This window comes from Crocodylus porosus, unplaced genomic scaffold, assembly GCF_001723895.1.
Source record: "Crocodylus porosus isolate Cpor-Errol unplaced genomic scaffold, CroPor_comp1, whole genome shotgun sequence".
Lineage (NCBI taxonomy): Eukaryota > Metazoa > Chordata > Crocodylia > Crocodylidae > Crocodylus > Crocodylus porosus.
In genome coordinates this window covers 30955113-30976208 of record NW_017728951.1, presented here as the reverse complement: position 1 = coordinate 30976208, position 21096 = coordinate 30955113, and the positions used below count along the sequence as shown (strand labels likewise).

The 21096-nt window shown below is 39.2% G+C and overlaps 1 protein-coding gene across 1 annotated transcript in view; it reads left to right on the top strand.

Annotated features, from left to right (window-relative positions):
• The window catches only part of NOC3L (NOC3 like DNA replication regulator), a 24945-nt gene extending 4175 nt beyond the window's left edge, over positions 1–20770 (top strand). The window contains exons 3-21 of the mRNA XM_019556201.1: positions 3764–3890; positions 5726–5883; positions 5988–6050; positions 6491–6621; positions 7280–7441; positions 8535–8628; positions 8955–9130; positions 9529–9657; positions 12195–12326; positions 12720–12800; positions 13682–13782; positions 14275–14347; positions 14440–14503; positions 14625–14696; positions 15480–15661; positions 16054–16182; positions 18162–18259; positions 18799–18883; positions 20237–20770. Of these exons, the coding sequence (XP_019411746.1) occupies positions 3764–3890; positions 5726–5883; positions 5988–6050; positions 6491–6621; positions 7280–7441; positions 8535–8628; positions 8955–9130; positions 9529–9657; positions 12195–12326; positions 12720–12800; positions 13682–13782; positions 14275–14347; positions 14440–14503; positions 14625–14696; positions 15480–15661; positions 16054–16182; positions 18162–18259; positions 18799–18883; positions 20237–20368 (2189 nt within the window). The 3' untranslated portion in view covers positions 20369–20770. The remainder of the gene's footprint in view (positions 1–3763; positions 3891–5725; positions 5884–5987; positions 6051–6490; positions 6622–7279; positions 7442–8534; positions 8629–8954; positions 9131–9528; positions 9658–12194; positions 12327–12719; positions 12801–13681; positions 13783–14274; positions 14348–14439; positions 14504–14624; positions 14697–15479; positions 15662–16053; positions 16183–18161; positions 18260–18798; positions 18884–20236) is intronic.
• Positions 20771–21096: the final 326 nt, after the last annotated feature.

The following is a 21096-nucleotide window of genomic DNA, read 5'->3' as shown; positions in this document are numbered from 1 at the left end:
CCAAAATTATTAAATATTACACATTAAACACTAATTGAAATATCAAACAGGCTGTCTCTACATGAGATGCTGTCTGAAGCTATGGAAAAGGAATGTAGAAGGTGGTGTATTGGTAGCACTTCCAGGCTCTGGCCTTCCATGCACATAGAGGATGAGATGAGATGGAAATAGGTGAGATCAACCTTAGACGTGAAGAAGCAGCTGTGGCTGATACCATCTGCTTCGGTCTCTGGGAGAAAGGAGCAAACATTTGTAGTGTTCCCTTTACCACCCTCACAAAGCTCAGAGAAGTCAGTCAGTATTTGATGGTCAATTGGCTTCAAAGGTTGTCAGTAATTAATTTTAATAATGTGGGTATTTTATCCTGATTCATCACTAGAAACAGATCACATACATATCAATAAGGTCCTGGCTCTGTATTCAGGTCTAAATTTAGACAAAGGGGGGGGCCTAGATAATCCATGGGCCTTTTCCATTAATTTTTCTTGAAATAGGGAGAGCTATGAGATCTCTCTAAGCCAAATTACTTTTTGTGTTGGATATGGCAGTTAGAGAGCTCGAACTGTTAAAAGTTTCTGACAGATTATTGTCCAGCTTCCTTCCATGGAGGTGAATGCAGGTAAGTTCATTTAGTAAAAATGGGATGAACTTGAAATTAAGGAGAAACCCATGTTTAACTGCAATTTATTTGATAGTAATGACAGTGTTTAACTTGTCCTTTTAAAAAAACGCCATCTTTGGTATTAAAGGAAAATCTCACTCATTTTAATCAGAGGAAACATGAATGACTAAGTCCACTGATACTTTTTCTTTTGGTTTCTAGAGGAAAAATACAAAACGAGTCCCAAGCTTTCGCAAGTTGCTGAAAACTAGTAAAATCAAACTTGACAACAAGTTAAAGAACAAACAATTTAAGCAACAGAGTACTGCAAAGAAATACCGAAAAGAACAAAGGAAGCTAAGACAAGCTGTCCGAGATGTGATCTCCAAAACACCTGCTCCGCTGGAGGAACACAAGAAAAAACATGCAGGTAATTGTTGGCCTGTTTGTCAGGTAATGAATTTGCCAAAGCTTTAGATCCACTCATTATAGACCAGTGTTACTGAATATTTTCATGCTTCACCCTAATTTGTATATCATGAAACCAGAGCTAAATACATAGCATACAGATCTTTATTTATTCTAGGACTGAAGTTAGTGAGTACGTACATGTGTTATTGTTTTTTTTTATTTTTTACAACCAGCTCTTCAATGCAGTGACAAGGGCTACTTGCATGGTACATAACAAAAACATTGTAATATGCTTTATGTATGATGTTATGCTTTACTGGTTACGTCAGAGCCTGTAGCACATACTGCTTGGTAAGGTGGATTGCAGAAAATGTATGAAGTTTGTGTTTCCCACTTTAAAACTAACATGCTTAGATATTGTCATTCTGCACTTTTAAAAAAAAATCTTGAAGTCTCTGATTTGTTTGTTTTTATACTTTGTGAAGAGTGTCAGCGTTGAGTCAGGTCACTGTTACCCTTTGGGCCAGTATATTTGCAGTATTATCTTTAAGACCAACACTATTCACATTCCTGCCTCTTATTCCAGACCATTTATTGTGTCTGTTTTTTTTGCTAGCTGCTGGATTTGTATATTCCTATAGGCTGAACTTCAGAGGCTACATTAAGCCTGGGTTTCTAACTGTACTGCCCTCTTAGGGAGCCTGTGAGGTACTGTACAGATAACCAAAAATACTTTGGATGTTAGAAATGTTCTACATTAAAAACAGTCTAGCTGTGGAATCAAGGAATTTGCAGGCTAATTTACCTTGCGGTCTGCTGGGTATGAACATGTTGTTAGACCAAGCTCATGTATCACTTAAGCATGCCAAAACTGTTTACATAGATTTCTTCATGATATAACTTGCATGTGATAGCTTGCTGAATACCATATTTTCTCACATATACCCTGCACCTTTCCCCCCCAAAAACAGCTGAGGAAAATTACAGTGTGCATTGCATATGAGGAAAAGTGATCCCCATAGGTCCAGAAATTTGGTGGGGAGAGTGAAGAGGTGGCAGCATTAATTGCTGCAGCTCCGCAAGTAATGGGAATGAATGCTGCCACTGCTCGCTCCCCCATACACCAGATTTCCAGACCTAGGGGGAGCCCCCCTCCTCATCTGTGTGCTGGATTGAGCTGGTGTTTGGGGTCAGACTCAGTGCACCAGCTCTGGGGTTGCATGCCAAATCAAACCTGGTGTTCCAAATCTGGGATTGTCCATTGGCTCCAGGGCCAGACCCAACACGGCTCTGGAGCTGGTGTGTGGTCCAAGACTTGGCATCCTCTTGGGCTGTGCATCCCTAGACCTGCCACGTGGGGTTGGATCCACTATGCAGGATTGTGTCTGCTTCATGGCCCCAGAACTACTGTACAGGGTTGGACCTGGTACATAGCCCTAGACCCAGCATGTTGGATCAGTCAGTGAGCCCCATCCAGTGCACTAGGCTGGCAGCCGGCTCATCTTCCTAGCTGCTGCTACCATGATACTTTACCTAGATAAGGTCTTTTTTCTTTATGGTACCTTTAGAAAATCAGCCTGTTTTATTCAGGGGCAGGTTGGTTATATGTGAGAATATACAGTATACCCATACCAGTTTTTATCTCTTTTGAAAAAAAACCCACGCACTTTCTTAATGGGAGAAGTAAAAGACAGGAACAAGTCTTAGGCAGGAGTTCCTAATGTGACCCCTTTCAGGTGAGACCATTTGTGTAAGTCAGATGTATTTGGCATGCTAGGGGTGACTGCATCCTTTTAAATACATAGAGAGTGCCTAGCCTTTGCTCAGTGTTGCTATCCAGAGGTCAGCAAGTAGTGTATTGTGAATAACATTGCACTTCGCTGTCCCTGTGAGCCTCGGTTTAGACTTTTTCATTTTCTGTGGCTGCAAACAATACTGGAGAGTGTCATGATAACATGTTGGTACAGATTTGGTTCCATTGTATTAGATACTAACCATGGAATTGTGAATTATGTTGCTGTGATTCTGAGAGTGCTTATATCTGTAGCAGACTAGGAAAGCTTGTGTGTTCAAGAGCCCCAGTATATCTCTTAGCAGAAGACTGCATAGGTAGGGATCTCCATAAATTATATCGGAAGTGCCTCCTGCAGCAGCTTCTTTAATGTTTTCATTTCAGTGTTTCTGCCCCTCGTTGTCCCCTGCCCCTGACTGGCATAGGGATCCCACTGTTTTAAATAAGCCGTGTTTTTCGCTTCCCCAGTGATCAGCAGCAAATGGCCCAGCTGGGGGGGCTCCTCCACCAATTTGGAGCAGAGGGTGGGGTGGGGAGGGAGTGGAGAGAAGCAAAATGAAAAACATAAAAGGAGCCACGGTGAGGGGGGGGCCACTTCTGGTGTGATTTATGGAGATCCTTACTGATAGGGTCATTCAAGCGAGACAGAATGAGAGTAGGGGACAGGCAAAAATTGTCCCATTGATCCTTGAGATTGGGGGTTGAGCAATAAGCAAACAACCTATTCTCATATATACAGTAAGTTGTAGAAGCACAAGGTAATCTTCTGGGATGTGCTTGATGGTTGATTAACGTTAGCAAGACAAACCACATAGGTAAAGTTTAGCCCATGTGAGTGTTTGGCAGGACTGGGGCTAATGTATAGAGCTGAACAGATATGATGGGTACAAGAATGGTCCATTTCAAGTTTGTATACGTGTACAGCATCTTACAACTCCATCCATTGTGTTCTGATATAGCTGAAAAAGTAGAGGAAGAGGAGGAAGAGGAAGCTCTTCCTCTGGATATGATGGATGAAGATGACCTCAAATTAATGGAAGATTTGGCTCGAAAAGCATCATTTCTAACAAGAGACCTGTCTTCTAGGTAACTATTCTCTGTTATTCTTTGCAATAAATTGGCAGTGGTAACATTAAAAATTCCCAGGAGATTTGTTCTAGTTGTGTGCCTGGGTGTCTTTAGTTTTAGTGTTTACCTTCTTGGAAAGTGCAATCAGAATACATTTACCAGCACTCCTGTGGCTAAGCCATAGATAACTGTAGCAAGATACTATCTCTGCCAAGTTTTCATCTGCTCCTTCATGCAAAGCAGATGGAATTTCCCAGGATCCAACAATTTTTTGATTCCTGTGTATAAGAGAGGTGTTGTGTATGATAGAGGTCATGTGCATGGGCTTCCAGCCATTATCTCTTAAATATTTTAGTAAATGATTATGTGAGGGACCTTTGTGTTCTTTTCAGTGCCAAGGCTGTGGACACACATTGCTTTTGTGACACTTTGTAATGCTACAAAAATAGAATGCTGTCAGGTGTGCACACTTGCAAAGCCTCTGGCAGGAATGCTACGTAGTCCTGTCAAAGGTGTGCTCTGCAGCAAAGAACTGGAAAGGGACTGCCCTGTAACTTCCCCAATGCCCGGTGATAGCTGCCATGACAGCAGCTGAAAGACAGCCCCATCAACTGTTGCTGTCTGGTGGCAACAGCTGATTGGGCTGTCTGCAAGTGGCAGCAGCAGTGGTTAATTAGACAGTCTCTGCTGCCTGATTAGCCATTGCTAGTACTGCAGCCTCGTCAGCATCTGGCCTAGAAGATGTTGCTTGGGTGGCAGGGTAAATGCCCTGAGTATAAATCCTCAAGTGTAAATGAACCTTAACCAACAGCAAATGTACACACCAACTAGTAGTAGGCTATAAAAGAAGGTGGTACATGTTATTAATGCTGATCCAGTCCGTGTGGAATGGCTTATGAACTTAACATAAGAACATAAGACCTGCTATTTACTGGGTCAGACCGTGGATACAGTATGTTGTCTCACTCCTTGGCAGAGAGTGGATGCTAAGGATATGAAGATGGGGCCTTTTTTCTCTGTTCTGCACTTCCTGGCCTCTTGTATATTTGGGCTAAGATCATAACCATTTTGTTTAATGGTAGTCTTACTAATGTGGTTTTCATAGTTCTAGTGGGCACTGCCTTCCATTGCTAGGATTTATTTACACCCAATGGTTGCAGTTTATCTTCAGCCCCTTAATGTGGACACAGTACTATCGAAAAAGCTAAACAGATGAATGCTTTTAAATTGATGCGTCTGCCCATAGAATCATAGAAGTAGGGTCAGAAGGGACCTTGTAGATCTTCAAGTCCGACCCCCCACCTGGGCAGGAGAAAAAAACTGGGCTCAAATGATTCCAGCTAGGTAGGCATCAAGCCTCCTCTTAAAGACCCCCAGGGTAGGAGCCAGCACCACTTCCCTTGGAAGGTGGTTCCAGATCCTAGCCGCCCATGCTAGGGAATTATACCATTTACTACTTAACTAAATCGATGCAGACACTCTTGAGTAGACAAACCTTTAACATCAGCTAGGGGAGTAGTGGAATAACTTTGAAATCATACAATAACTGAACTCGCTTCTTATGCTAAGCTAACTATTGTTTTTTGCATCTAAGTTTATTTAAAAAAAGTTGGAGCTTTGTAGAGAGAGATTTTGTTTATAATGAGAGTTTGTATGACATTTCATAAAACTGTCAATTTTAAAGTGGTAACTTCAACTGACAGACTTAGAGTAAATTCACTCAGATGTTCCAGTTAATGAAAAATTGCATGAGTTTAAGGTGTAGGTGTTTAATCTTGACAGCAGACTTCTATTTATAGTTAAATTCGTTTAATTTGTTGATGACTTGATTGAGTCTGTCTTGCATCATGTAGTGAACCCATTCATGCCAAGAAACGAAAACAGGAAAGTGTGATTGGCAAATATGAGAAAATGCCAAGACGCATGCAGACTGAGCCGGAAAAAGAACTTATCCATCTACTTCCTATCAAAGACAAGACTGGCATTATTCCGCAAACCATGGAAAAGCCAGGTAAGAAACAGTCACAGGAACCAGAATAAAAGGGCAACTAAATATGTTGTGTTTTGTTTATTTTGCCTATTGTCAGGTTGCAAATTTACACTCTGTTCTTGCAGTTGTCAACATTGCACAGAATGAAGAGGAGGAAGAGGATATGGAAGAAATGGAGGTAGCAGAAGGTAATCAAATGTCCTTATTAATAGTTAGACATATTAAAATGAAGTACTGTTCAGAAGGAAATGGAGTTACAGGATTGCCTGTAATTTGGCTGGCTGTAACGCGTTGGGTTTGTATGTTGTCACTTGCTATAATAGAGAGAACCACTTTCAAGTTTATAGCAGACGTGCTGTTTCTTTTTATAAATATGAAATTCAAGTTGGAGGAGGTGAATTGAATCTTGTAGTAGGTATAACCTACCTATTGTAGTACTACCTATTGTAGTAGGTATAAACCACAGAAAGGGTTTTATACAGCTGCACTTATTATATGTAGTATATTTTCATATAGTATACAGAATATATAGAACTGGATTTCTCCATGCTACTTGTTAAGTGACAGCTAATATGCAGAAAAAGTGTGGAGACCCAAAGGAAAAAAACTAACTCTTAATTTGTTCCAGTATCTAGGGAAGAACCCCTGCCTTTACTCTCTACTGAGGAACTGCTTGTTCAAAGGAAAATAAAGCTGCAGGAGAAGAAAACCCAGATTGCAGGTCTAGCATCTGCCATTCTGTCTGACCCAGAAAATAATGTAGGTAATATTAGACTCTGTGGGTGTGATACCACAAATCAATCAGTTACAAAGTTTTGAAGTAACTGAGCAGTGGCAGAGTCTGCAATGTGTCATGTACCTGTGGAAGAGCCACAAGCAGCAGAAACTCCATGTTTCCCTGTGCATTGCAGAGTTGAGGGAAATGTTTGCTTTTATCATGTGTACAGACAGTCTGGTTCCATGTAGCTGTCTGGTTCTGTCCAGACCCTTCAGTAGCTGGAAACTCCATGACTTCCTTAGGTCTGTCTTACACATTGGGAGTGAGACTCCCATACTTCTGCTCTGTCAACTTGCTTTGTTCACAGGGTCTTAACCCTTAGGCTTTGCTTGCAGGCTCATGGTTAGATTCTTACTTAGTATGCAGAAATATTTTTCTATCGTTCTACTTAAAGTTGCAGTGACTTGGTAGATATAACATTACTGAACTATTGTATTGTGGATTCTTTGGCGTTTATTGGCTTTTCTCATACTTAATAGTGTTTATTAATCCATTATGTTAGTGTCACTGCACTATAACGGTTTTGTTTCCTAATAGGGGGGCATTCTTCTTCCTGCCATTTGCATAAAAGTGTACAAACTTATTTCTGTTTGATAAATAACTCATAATTGATCCTTTCACTCATTTTTCCCTGAACAGATTAAAAAGCTGAAAGAGTTGCGTGTCATGCTGATGGAACAGGACCCCAATGTGGCTGTCATCGTTCGGAAGCTGGTCTTGGTTTCTTTGATGGAGATATTCAAAGATATAACTCCTTCTTACAAAATTCGGCCTTTGACTGAAGCAGAAAAAGCTACAAAGGTTAAGCTTCAGGATTTTTTATGCAGTCTCGTGAAAACTTCCTTGACTTTATTTCTGATGCTAAAACAGATGCTTAATTTTAGTCTGTTTTTTGAACAAATGTAAACAGTCATTTTTAATGCCAAGGAGGGTCTTAAGTTCTGACTTCTAGAATCTGTCCAGTTTGTTAAAATACAAATATATGGTTAGATGCTGATGATAAATTGAGGGAAATAAAATATTAAACTTTGAGAGGACTTGTTAATACCATTTCCAAAATTTTTTATGCATCCATCTTTTAAACCAGGTGGACACTAAAAAACTGCTTTGGGTTAAGGGGTGTGTGATACATACGTAATTTTTAGCAATACTGCAAACACGGGAACAAAACAGCTGTCCCTGTTTGACATAGGGAACTAGAATGAATTATAAATCACTGAAAGTTATCATAAAAAATATAATTACTGAAGTATCCAGAATTGGCTCAGATCTTTGTGCCTGTGTGTTTAATTAACCAGTAAACAACTATAGGATACCTCATTCTCCTGGACTTGTATAAGGTTGCTTTAAAAGGTACTTTTCGATTGAGATGGCACACTTCCATAGACATTAGGGCTGGAAGGGACCTCAGAAGATCATCGAGTCCAGCCCCCTGCCCAAAGGGCAGGAAGTCAGCTGGGGTCGTAGGATCTCAGAAAGATAAACATCTAATTTGCTCTTGAAGGTGTTCAGTGTAGGTGCTTGAACCACCTCCGATGGCAGGCTATTCCAGACCTTGGGGGCTCGGACAGTAAAGAAATTCTTCCTTATGTCCAGCCTGAAATGGTCTTGCCACAGTTTATAACAGTTTGACCAGTTGAGGCTTTTAAATTAATTTCAAAAAGTTCATCACATCCCACTTAAAACCCTACTAATGAAATAGATCTGGTGGGGAAGAGGGGGCATTTCTTTTACATACCAAAACTTACACAATAGTAAAGACAGGAGTTACCTTAAATATATCTGTAGAAAAGCCCTGGCAAAAGAACATACATCTCAACTTCGGTGTGGCAATATTAATTAATTGCAGTACTTAACAGTTTTAAAGAAAATCTAATTTTTATTATATTTGCAGGTTAAAAAAGAAACTCAGAAACTAAGAGAATTTGAAGAAGGTCTTGTGAGCCAGTACAAATTTTACTTGGAAAATCTGGAACAAACAATTAAAGGTATAGTGTGAGTTGTCCTTGTTTCTTAATGTACATTTCTAGATGGAAGATCTTGATCCTTTCAACAATTATACCCATATTATCTCACTGAACTCAGAGCTAGTGGCATGCATGAGGTTATTCAGATGTTTGCAGTACTGAGGCCTAAATGTTTCTATTCAGAATGAATACTGCTCTCTGCATCTTTTATCTGACTCTTTCACAGGAATCTGTACGCTAAGATTTATTTTATTGAGCAAAATATCAGGAAAGCAAACAGAAAATTGTTCAAAGTAAGGTAGTTCCCGTGAGTTTTCCACAATAACAGAAAACACAATTCTTTATAGACTGGAAGCAAAGAAAGCTGAAGAAGAGTAATGTGATCTCATTAAAAGCGTATAAAGGTCTGGCAGAGATTGCAGTGAAATGCCTCTGTGAGCTGCTTGTCGCATTGCCTCATTTCAACTTCCACAATAACATTATTGTCTTGGTTGTACCCCTCATGAATGACACATCTAAGCAGGTGAGCATAGTTATTATTTCTTATGATTTTAACAGAAATTCTTTATGTTTGGTTTTGAAAATTCATTTTGAGGCAACCATATTGTTTGTATAACCCTTATCAGTATTTTACAGTCTTCACTTTTTTTTAAATATTACATTGTCACATCTTGTAAATTTTGACATAAAAAGCATAGCTGTAATTGATTTTACAATCGTTGTACTCTCCTATGCCATAGGAAGTGTGTGAGTGCCCAAAAGCTTGCAGATAAAGCAGATTTTTTTGCAATTATCCAGTTGGTCTGATAAAAGATATCACCTCAAGAGTTCTGATTGTTTAGTTGTAATTGAGAAACTATTGGCACAGGTTGGTCTCTTTCATATTGCCTCTTCAGAATAAACATTTCAGTTAACTTTCAGATTTCAGAAATGTGTTGCGAAGCAGTGAAGCAGCTCTTTAAACAAGACAAACTTGGCGTTGCTTCCTTGGGTGTAGTTAAAGTAATATCTGGTCTAGTGAAGAGCAGAAATTATGATGTTAGACCTGAGGTAAGTGTATGTTGTTGTGCTTTTCTTTTGACAGTATCAGAAAATGCTAAAAAGTAAGAAGTAAAATGATCTAACTTCTTCCCTTTGCCATTCTATATTTCATTACCTTCACTGAGCCTAGAACAAGCTTAGGGCTTTTTGACTTCCCTTAAAACAAGTTGGGGGGGCGGGGAAAGTCTGTTTTATATTTCTTAACTTTCTGATAATTCAGCATTTGTCTAAATAGGGGCAGGTAGTCAACATATTGAACATTTTCACAAAATAAAAAGTGCTAAGAAAATCAGTTCAGAAATCATTTCAGTCTGCCATAGATACAGTCTTCCTGTGATGTCACACCACCTCTTAATCTTGCTGTCTTCTCTTTCTGTGTTTCTGTCTGTCTTTGATCCACCATGCTCATGTGATCTCATAGGGCATTTCTACACATGCGCTTTAATGCATGGTAGCCTGTTTTATTGCTCGTTAAAGCATCACATTAAAAATGTGTGATTTACTGCACTAATGTGCAGTAAAATAGACTACTGCACATTAAGTGTCACTTAAAGACCATGTGTGTTCTTCACTGTGCATTGAGGCAGCCTAATGCATATTTGTTTAGTACCTCACATTGGATATATTAAATTTAACACACATTAAGAAAAGCACCTTAATGCATGTGTAGATGTGCCCGAAACGTGGTACCTGATGTAGTCAAAGCGGGGGCACTTCAGTGTATCATCTAAAATGTAATCCAGACAGGAATCCCAACATATAGGAAAGAATAGAGATATGAAACACTTAAACTTTTCTAGGGTACCAGAGCACAATAGGTAGAAGCAGCTTGATGTGATAGTGAGTCGGAATGTAACGTTCAGTTCACTTCAAACTGATATGTTTCAAACTGACTTGAAACAAAATCCCTCTTCAACTCCCTCCCTTACCCCAGCAGAAAATGAGAACATATTACCAAGAATTTCCAAAAACTTAGGCTTTATAGGAACCACATTTTCTGTCATAAATCATTTTGATGAAACACTAAGGATTTTTTGTTAGTGTGATACATAACTAAATGCATCAAGTCTTGTATTGCCAGACAGTATCTAGATGGCGTAGTCTGAGTAAGAAGCTAAACATGGGAGAGATTAGGATTGGCTGGACAAAAAGATTGAAATGAGGGACTTTGGAAATGTGTGGAGGTTGAGAAGCCTGGAAGTGATAACAAGTCTGGCCAAGAAAAGTCAGGAAGTGGTTTGAGGAACTGTAGGGAGGTGAGGGTGCAGACTCAGTTGCATCCAGAGGCCAGGGGACAAGAGAGACTAGGTTGGCAATGAGACAGGTTGGAGGGAAACACAGGAAGAAGAGGTCATATTTGGAAGGTAACAATCATGCTCCCCTTCTGGCTGGAGTCAAAGCTAGGATTTGCACGTCTCAAATATTTGAGAACCCTACTGGGAAGGTATGTGTCTCATGTCCCATCAGTGGTCCAGATAGTTGTCAACTATAATCCTTTAGCTGAAGGGGCGGGAATCTGAGTTGTTGATCTAGAAGTACTAGTCCTGCTGATGATTTATAGGTTGCAAAGTCAAGCATTCAGAAGCTAAAATAAACAAGAATTAAGATTATTAGTACAACCTTAATGTAGCCACTGTGGGCATTTGCATCATGATACAGCCTTTAATTATCCAGTCGCATTGAACCCTGCTTCATTCTTTACATGTGACGTATGGTGCAGTTAATGAGCAGAAGTTCAGTATTTTATTTTATTCTCCTTGTTCCAAGTGTGACCATACCCCATACTTTATTAACTGCACAGTATTCAAACTTTACTCTGAGTAGAGAATTACTTTTTCTAGAGCTTCAGGAATGCTAATCTAGATGCCTGTGAGTTGAGGGGTTTATTTAAAACCATTTAATGAATGATGAAGTTCTGGCACAAAGACATTTGCATCAAAAGCATCCACTGATTTTGAGTGCCCAGTTTGAGATATCTAGTGCCTGATTTTTTTCAGAATATTTAACACCATAGCTGAAAGTCGAATTCTCACTGACTCATTGAAGATGTGAATGTCTGATACACTGCAGATCTGACTGAAGGACTCAGATCAGGTGCCAATGGCTACTTGTGAAAAGCTAGTTTATTCAGTTTGTCTGACATTGAATAGGAGCACTGTGGCAGATGCAGGGATAGATTCTCTTCTCTGGGGTAGCATTTGACGGCTTTAACCCGAGACCTTCCTTTCTCTTCCTGCAGTTCCCAGCCAATTTCTGCAACAACTAAGGGAATGGTTTTGCAGACAAAAATCTTGACTGCACAACTCTGATTCACTTGATTTTGCCACCGCAGCATTCTTTGAACATAGCTGTCTTGGTGCATGTATGTTTAGTCAGTGTAAAATAAAATACTGTGTAGCACAGCAGCTACAGTACACGGAATATTATATGAATATTTGTTTCTTATTTTTTGGTGGCCAGTAGCTGCTAAGCTTCTATCATTGTATTTACTGCATGTGACCTTGTTTGATTCCAGCCACTAAATATTTTAGTTATTCTCATTTTAGGTGTTAAAAATATTCCTTCACTTAAGAATTAAGGAAGTAGAAATGAAAAAAGACACAGAAGACATTGCTGCAAAGAAAAAATTTATGACCTGTAAAGACAAAAGGAAAAATCTTTCCAGAATGCAGAGAAAGGTATGATTTGTGCTTTCTTATCATCTGCCTTTAGTGCACGCAAAGGTTTACCTTTATTATTTCTAGATGCTGGTAATCTGCTTGCCTTGGCAAGTATAGTGAGCATCTGGTACACAATGAAGAATTGAGTTGATCTTCCTAATTCTGTCTTTTTCCCCTATTTAATTACTTTCCAGTGCTGCAGATAATACCCCAAACGTAGTTTGGGAGAAGGGGTTATTTAGAGAAGTAGTTACTCTTCAGCCATCCTTAAAGCAACTTCAGGCCACTCTACAACTTGCATTGGGCCATAGAACCCTGATACAGAAGGGAGCGCTGGACTCTGGGTTTTCAGGCTTTTGGGAAATTAATTCGCCAGAATATTTGATGTCTTAAAGATAACTGTATTTTCAGTGGAAGAAAGCAGAAGAAAAACTGGAACGAGAACTCCTGGAAGCAGAAGCCTCAGAGAGTAAAGAAAAAAAACTGAAACTGGTAGGGAATTTCAGAAATTCCTTTCTTATTGCTGCAGTTATTTATGTAAGGAAATAAAATGAGACCTCTACAGCCTAATTTGGTGGCTTTTGTTTGGAACATTGGTTCACTGGGTAAAGCCTGTAGTAACAGGCTAGTGATGCACAGCTTCTCATGCATAATAAACATGGCATGTCCAGGTGAGAGGTGGGATGGAGTTGCATCTTGTAATGAGCAGATATAGTTGTGCCAAGGTGACTGAAATTATCACAGCACTTGTGCAGAGTAAGCAGAGGACAGTGACACCTGCCACTAAAATGACAGACCAGTCTATAGAGAAGGCATTCTAATAAGGTATAAAAGTGAGAGTACTAGGATCTGTCCTTGGGCTTTCTTTGGCATTTCTTAGAAGAGTGCTGCTGTTGGACACCAGACCAGAAGGGTATTATGTCACCATTCACAAAAGTTGTGTAATACTGATCCCAAGGTGCTGGTACACGTGGAAGCTGACACTGCAGGCTCAAAACACAGTTCCCTTATTGGTGTACAATAGTTTAGGTTCTGTTCGCTGTCACATACTTCCTTTCATTTATTTGTGTTTTAAAGTAGTCCCTGGTGACGTGGTAGGTCAGATTTAAAATTAGAAGCGTTGTTTGTTGTTTAGCCAAATATGGAAATGTTGCCAATATTTTTTTTCTCTGGAACACAGCCCCATCTGTTGACTTCCTAATATGCAACTTTATCCTTTAAACCAATACATATTGATTATTTCATGTCAAATTTGGGATAGCTATGTTTCTAATTCACATTTTTTGGAAGAGTTGGTTAAAAGGAAAGTTTTGATTTTGGTAATTCCTGGTTCCCATGCTTATTAATTTTATTTTACATACTTGTATCCACAGCACACAGAGACCCTGAATATAGTGTTTTTAACATACTTTAGAATACTGAAGAAAGCACAGAAATCGCCTCTTTTGCCTGCAGTGCTAGAAGGTCTTGCAAAGTAAGAGCCATAAATTAATGTTTTTCAATATATTAAAAAAATAAGATGCGGAAAAGGCGGTTTAAAAATACTTTGTTTGAGCATTTAATGTAAGATAAATAGAAATAAAGAACACTAAAAAATCCTCTTTTTGTATTTTTTATGTATTTCTATCTAATGTCATTGCCAAAGCAGGGTTTAAAGAAATACTGTTTGATACACAAAGTGATTGTGCATCATTTATTCTGGTCTGCTTCTAAAGAAATTGAAAATCATTCTTTGCTCTAGTTAGTACAGTTAAAGTTGGTGGCAGGTTGTGATAAATTTTGGGGTTGAATTATCAATTTGTGGTTAGTGTTAAATTTGTGGAGAAGCATTAAAAGAGCAGATGATGAAAGTACAACTTAAAGATGCAGTTTTTGTTGGGTTCCAGAGACTTTGAAAAGAGTTTTGCAGATAAAGTTGTGTAGAAGTAAAAAAAAAATGAATAAATAAAAATTCCTCTGCTTCTAGGTTTGCTCATCTGATAAATGTGGAATTTTTTGATGACCTGTTGATGGTTTTGCATTCTCTGATTGCCTCTGGTGTAAGTTAAGCCTTTTCCATCTGCACTGATTTGGTATTTTTATAAAATTACATTTTATGTAGTGCCTATCAGCTGTTCTTTTGTATTTCTAGGACCTAAGCTATCGGGAGAGCCTTCATTGCATTCTCACTGCTTTTCATATTCTTTCTGGTCAAGGTGAGATCTTTTTATAAATAAATAATTTATAAATAAATATAAGTTTATAAATAAACTTTATTGTTTTATTTGAGTTGATATATTTGAATAAAGCTATTTATGTGGGGGGGGTTTTAAACAGGTGATGTTCTTAATATCGATCCTTTGAAGTTCTATACTCATCTTTACAAGACACTATTTAGGCTACATGCAGGTAACGTATTTTAACACCTGAATGGATATGATGCTTATTTTGCTTTTTTGCATTAGTCTTAATATATTACATCAATTTTAAGATATTTTTTATTATATGCTTCTAAAATGGGTGGCACTTTTTTAATTGGTTAGGCATTCTCCTGTGGTAGTGCAGTGTTTATTAACTTAATGCAGGTAGTAATAATTATAACTGTATTGCATAGCACCACTTTCAGCCAGTGCCATTTCATTAGGGACTAGTTGCATTAGCATCTGATCTCTTCTTAGTTTTCTGACTTCACATTAATTAGTCCTTTGCAGTTTATGTTTTCTATAATTACATTCTTAATAGGCACTTTAGAATTTAAGTAGTAAAATAGATTTAATTAAGTTATATTGATTGAGAAGGAGATCAGAAATGAACTGTTGAGTTGGGGGAGTGTATGTGATACTAAATCGTATAGTATGTATGCATTTTTAAAGTTATATAAATAATTGAAAGAGTAATTGGTGCAATTAGGACCAAAACACCCTTCATAATGTTTAAGCTTCCTTATTGCAGTAAATGTAGTATTAGAAAGATAGTATAAAAGGAGTCATAGGTGTATTGTTTCTGCCTATAGCAGGCATAATTTTATAAAACTGTCTGAATGGTTTTCATCAGGATGTTAATTACTGAGTTTAGAACCATTTAAGCTTTAGTACAGTGTTCAAAGGTACTAATATCTAATTAATGTCTTTCACAAAGCATTTTTTCCTGGAAATGGGCTTTTATTTGTTCCATTAAAATTCTATTTGTAAGGCGCAACAAATGATGATATGATAATAGTGCTTCAGTGCCTGGATGTAATGCTTGCCAAACGAAGAAAACAGGTTTCCCAGCAACGAGCCTTAGCCTTCATAAAGCGACTTTCCACACTTGCTCTCCATGTCCTTCCAGATTCCAGTGTGGGCATCTTAGCATCCAACAGAGTGTTGATGCAGGTAAGTTTTTGCTGCAGTAGCAAAACTTTTGGATTGTTGTTGTAGCTGCGATGGTCCAGGCAGAGTATAAGAGGCAAGTATTCATGCTTTATCTTTTATTAAACCATTTTTGTAGATGAGAAGGTATTGGACAAGCTTTTTTATATACCTGAGGAAGGGCACTTGATGTCTGAAGGCTTGTCCAACAAAAGATAACACAAAATCCTTGCTTTTCATACTTTTATTATTTTTAAATTTTCATTGTATTAAAGAAATGATTTGAAGTATCTGAAACAGTTTTGATTTACCCAATATTTCCTTGAATACTGCTCAGACTGATAGTGTGAGTGTTATATTTTGTATTTAACTTGTGTATAGAATGTAACCCCTTTTGCTGGTGATGATGTTAACAGACGTTCCCCAAGACAGACCTCCTGCTAGACAATGAATCTCAAGGTAGTGGACTTTATCTCCCAGAACTGGATGAGCCCGAGTATTGCAACGCTCAGAATACAGCTCTGTGGGAATTGCACTTGCTGAAGGTGAGTTGGCTGGATAATTTGGGGAGCTAGCAAATTCTTTTGTTACTTACTTAAATATAGAGCTAGGTTATGATTCTTTTTTCTTAGCAATCTGTGGGCTTTAGGACACACCCACATCAGGACCTTTAAATGCCTATGTGCTTCATTAATAGCGGTTGTAGGTGCCTAAATCCAATGTGTATGTAATCAAAACCCTTCTCATCTGCCCCTTTAAGCATGCATGGAAAGCTTGAAGTCACTTTGCTCCTAAGTTTCCACCAGAAAGTTCCTTGGGTATCTTCATGTGTAGCTCTGGGTCTGTATCCTGATGGTGCTGAGGGACTAGGCATCTCATGCTTAAGAGAGATTGAGATCCAGGAATTAGGTAGAGGAATGTCTTGTTTGCCTATGGGACCTTACGTGGTGGGACACTCTCTGAGCACACCCTCAGAATCAGGACCTGCCCAAAATGCGGGAGAAGGGCTGGGGACTCCTATTTCACTTTACAGCATAGGTTTTCATGGAACTTAAATTGAGGGTGAATTGGGGGAGAAACTCTCCCTTTTAAAGGGGATTGATTTTTAATAGGTGAGATTAAGAGCTGCATTTGAAATAGCCTGTAGTCTGGTGGTTAGGGCATTCAGTTTAGGACTAAGAGATCTGGGCTAATGTTTCCTCTGACAGAGTAGTGCTTTGAAACCAGGCCTCCCTCATCCTAAGGAGTGAAGATGGTAACCACAGGGAAAGGTGGGGCCCCATGGCTCTTCCTTTCCTTTCCCTCTCTCCACATTTCCTATTGGCCAGCTTGAGGGGCTTCGTTTTTAGCTTGGTGTTTTTGGTGGGTCCCATTTTGAGGTGTCTGATGCTCTGTATAGGGAGTCTGGATACCTACTCAGGCCTGTGGATTGCATGAGCAAAATCGTTGCTTTTCCTGTAACCTTGCCTTATGCTGAGACTCTGCATCCTCTCCTGTCACTCTCTGGTGAGGTTCCTGTTCCTTTCCTCCTTTAAATGGCAGTACCTCATTCCCATCCTTCCCCTTATCAGGATCCCTGTCTCTCCCTTCCTGCTTTCCTACCCTTAGGTCTCTGTGTTTCCCACCCCATTATGGTTCCCTGCTTCCACACCTACCCGAGCATTTCCTCCACTCTGGGCCCTGCTTCCCATATTATCCCACTCCTTAGTCCACATCCCACTTGCTTTTTCTTGTAGGTCCCTGTATGCTTCCTGCTCATTGTCCCGTCCGTCCTTCTGGTCCTTGTGTTTTCTCCACACACCTTTGCATGCTCCAGTTCTCCATTCTCTCCTTTTGTGACTTTCTGGACAAAGGCAATGTTCCCAAGCACCGAGTTGAACTGCTGCTGCTTCTTGCATGTAGACAGCAGCAAGATTTCTGTGTTGGTGACATCAGCCAGTTCAAGGGTCTGAATTTTCCTGAGCCTCAGGCATTTCGACTGTTCTGATTGGCAGCACAGCTACGAGTAGTGTGCCAGTGCATATTGAGGCCGTTCCTTTAAACTTTGCAGTTGGTTGCATGTGACATGCCAGGGTTACTCTGTGAGAGGCAAACAGAAACATGATAGTTGGCTGTTAGACCTCATCTCCCTCAGAGAATGGCCAGGCAAAAGTGTTGTACCAGCATTTAATTGTCCTGTTTTATCACATGTTACAGTGAATATTATATTAAATGGAAAATACTTACTGTTAAAGAAATGTTGTTCTGTAGCCCTGGCTACAGCAATATTAAGGAAGAAGAGTAAGATTAACTATGGTGACATGTGTTGGGGACACAATAGCTGTGTGATTGGTAGAGCTGTGGGGTTGACCTTTTAGAACACCAACTAACCCTTGTGTTCAGCTCTCATGCTGAAACGGGAAAGGGGTTTATACACCAAAAGTTTTCTGTTGAATCTGTAAGTGTAAGTATAAGTTTGACCTGACTGGTACAGTACACATGTTCATTTCTTTGTATCCCTCACCGGCTACCCTTTTTCTTTCAGAGACACTACCACCCAACTGTGCAAAGGTTTGCAGCTCATCTTATTGCTGGTGCTCCAGCTGAAGGCTCAGCAGCGCTCAAGGCTGACTTGAGCCGAAGGTGAGACACATAAGTTCTTTTGAAAAACAGACTGGCAGACCAGTGCTCATTCTGGTTTTGTAATTTCCCAGGAATTCGGTTTCCATGCACTTCAAGAAAGTGAATTTTGAAGAACAAAAACACACTGGTTCTTTTATAAGTGCAAAAGATGAATGCTGTTTGTCCAGGGCTTGTTGCCAGGATATGCAGAGGATAAAAGTTCTTTGTGTGGCAGGCAGAGCCTGCTGGGAGCATTGAATCTACAGACCCGTCCTCTGTGGATTCTGATTTTTCTACATGTAACTCAGCTGGGTATTTAATTCACTATAATAATTTAAGGGCATTTTCCTTGCTCTTAGTTTGTGTCATTATCTTGACTCTCCTGACTGTCTGATTTATATCACTTCCCACATTGTTGTTCTGTACTATTGGGCATGTCTCTGTTGCAACATGGAATTTTCAATCACGTTACCGTCAGTTCATTTAGTTTTAAAATGAGACTCTTATGGAAATACACATACTGTTCTGTTTCCTTAATCGTGTAAAACATGTGTTTATAGGTCTGCTACAGAACTTTTTGGGAACTATAGTATGAAAGGAATGACTTTCAATCCTCCTGTTGCCTCAGTTACACCCAGAAAAAAGGTAAGGTCCCTCAGCATCCTTTCTGATGCATATATTTAACAAATAGTGGAGCTTGGGGCTCCCTGTGCTGCAGTCACGACCAAATGTGTTTGTTTTGGTTTTATACCCAGTGCGGCTTCTTAGCTTTTTACTGGGACCAGATAATGGTGGCTATAAAGGAGAGAAGCAAAGTTTCATTTCCCAGAGTGCCAACACATGTAGTACCAAGAGTGTTTTGTATTTCCTTTTTCTGATCTTTTCATACTTTCCAGTGATTCAGTGCAAGTTTGTCATTTTCTTTAATGATGAACCTTATTTTGTAGAAATGCTTTCTTGTTCCAAAAGTTGGAGGTGGCAGGATGGCCAAGATCTGAGAGCCCTGGGTTCAGTTTTAAGAAAGAGAAAATGTTGTCCATCATTGCCAAGTTATAGCTAAAAATATATAAATATTAAAGCAACCCAACACTGGGAAGTAAAAAAGGATTATATAGCAGACCTCAGTGTAGGGCATGACCTAGCTGACAGTTCCCACTGAATGTCCTGTGAATGCCCTCCCCTCAAAAATGATACTTGATTCTGATTTTCTCTTGTGAAAACACGGCAACTATTAACCTCATAGTTAATAGGGCTCTACTGAGAATGTAATTGTAGCTGTTACTTCTGCCCTTTTGTAAGGGTTTCTAGCTTGTTTGTCCCTCCTAGAGTCGACAGCAACTCTGGATGATAGCACCAGAATGGCAAATGGATGTTGAAGAGTAATAATCAAATGAGAAGGCCTAGCACATACTATCTTTTTCAAATCAGGAATTTAGAAGTGGTTTTATATATTTATGTGGATCACATCTATGACATTAGTGGTGGGGGGGGTTATACTTGTTCCTCTAGCAAACTTTAACAGTATCTCAGCTCCAGCATGCCATGGTCCACTTGTTTCCGACTGTCTTCCCTCAGTCCTTATGACAGTGGACTTGTATTCAGTCTCTTGACTTTGCCCAGGAATGGGGATTCTGAATCAAGACACAACTTTCACCTTTATTTCTACCTTTGCCTGATTTCAAACTTCTTCTCTCATCTCCTTTGGGGCCTTTGTTCTCTTGTATCTGCATGTAACATCTTAGCCCAGTAATTTTTTAAAGCTTTATTAAAACTATTGGATTAGATTCAAATGGCAGGTGTGATCTTTGTCTGAATTCATAGCAAGAGGTCAGAGTGGCAGCCTCCCCTTATTTGCAGAGAAGGGAAAAATTTCTCTGTCTAGAAAACAAGTCCTTTTTCTGTAAGTGATTTCAATAGGGGAAGGTAAAAAGACACCTTGAGAAACCACCACTTTGACTTTACTGAGCTTTATACAATTTACCATTTTATTCATTTCAGGATAAATTTTCACCAGGCAATTCCTTCCTGCATGAAGATTTGAAGGAACTGATTCAGGCACACCTCAGCCAGCTTTCTCTTCATAGAACCTTGGATTTTGCTAAACACTTAAAGGCATCATCGATATCATAAGTTTTATAGCCAGCATAATCAGTTTCTTAATTGTGGGAAGAAAGTAGTTACAATTAAGAAATTGATACTAAACGGCTTTAGAGGATTTCATATAAACTCTTGTTTTGGAGCTGGTAATGCAGTGCAGTGCTGAGGTACAGAGTAAAGCAGTGTATTCTGCACTGACCATTCTGGGGTAACTGGACTGCGTGTCCAGGTTTCACTTCCCCTAAGAAATGTACAAGCGAGCACTCCTGGAGGCAGGTGGGGCTGCAAACAATTGACTGTAACTGCTTGATGATGTACATTATTGTGATATTTTTTGTATTTGGAATTTTTTTTTGTAATGCAGTATGTAAATCTATATTTTGTTAAAGATCATTGGCTTATGTTGACAAATAAATATATTTCAGGAAATAGTAATATGGGACTGAATTCTTTGCTGTTTATATTAAAATGCCTCGGGAGTCTTATGTCTGTGAGCAGTAACTAATGTGCATTTAAGTACTTATTTTTTCTGACTGGTCCTACTCATGAATGTCACCCTTTCAGAAGATTTTCCTTTTTTACTGTTGTTTTCTTTCACTGAAATCTTTATGGTATGTGCCGGTCCACTGGAATTCTTCATAGGCTGAAGGGATCCTACCCTATTTTGATGTTTTGGACATTGGTGAACGAAGCATACATTGATACCTTCAATAAACCAGCACCTTGGCAAGGATTCTGGAGAGGCTCAAGGGAAAAATATA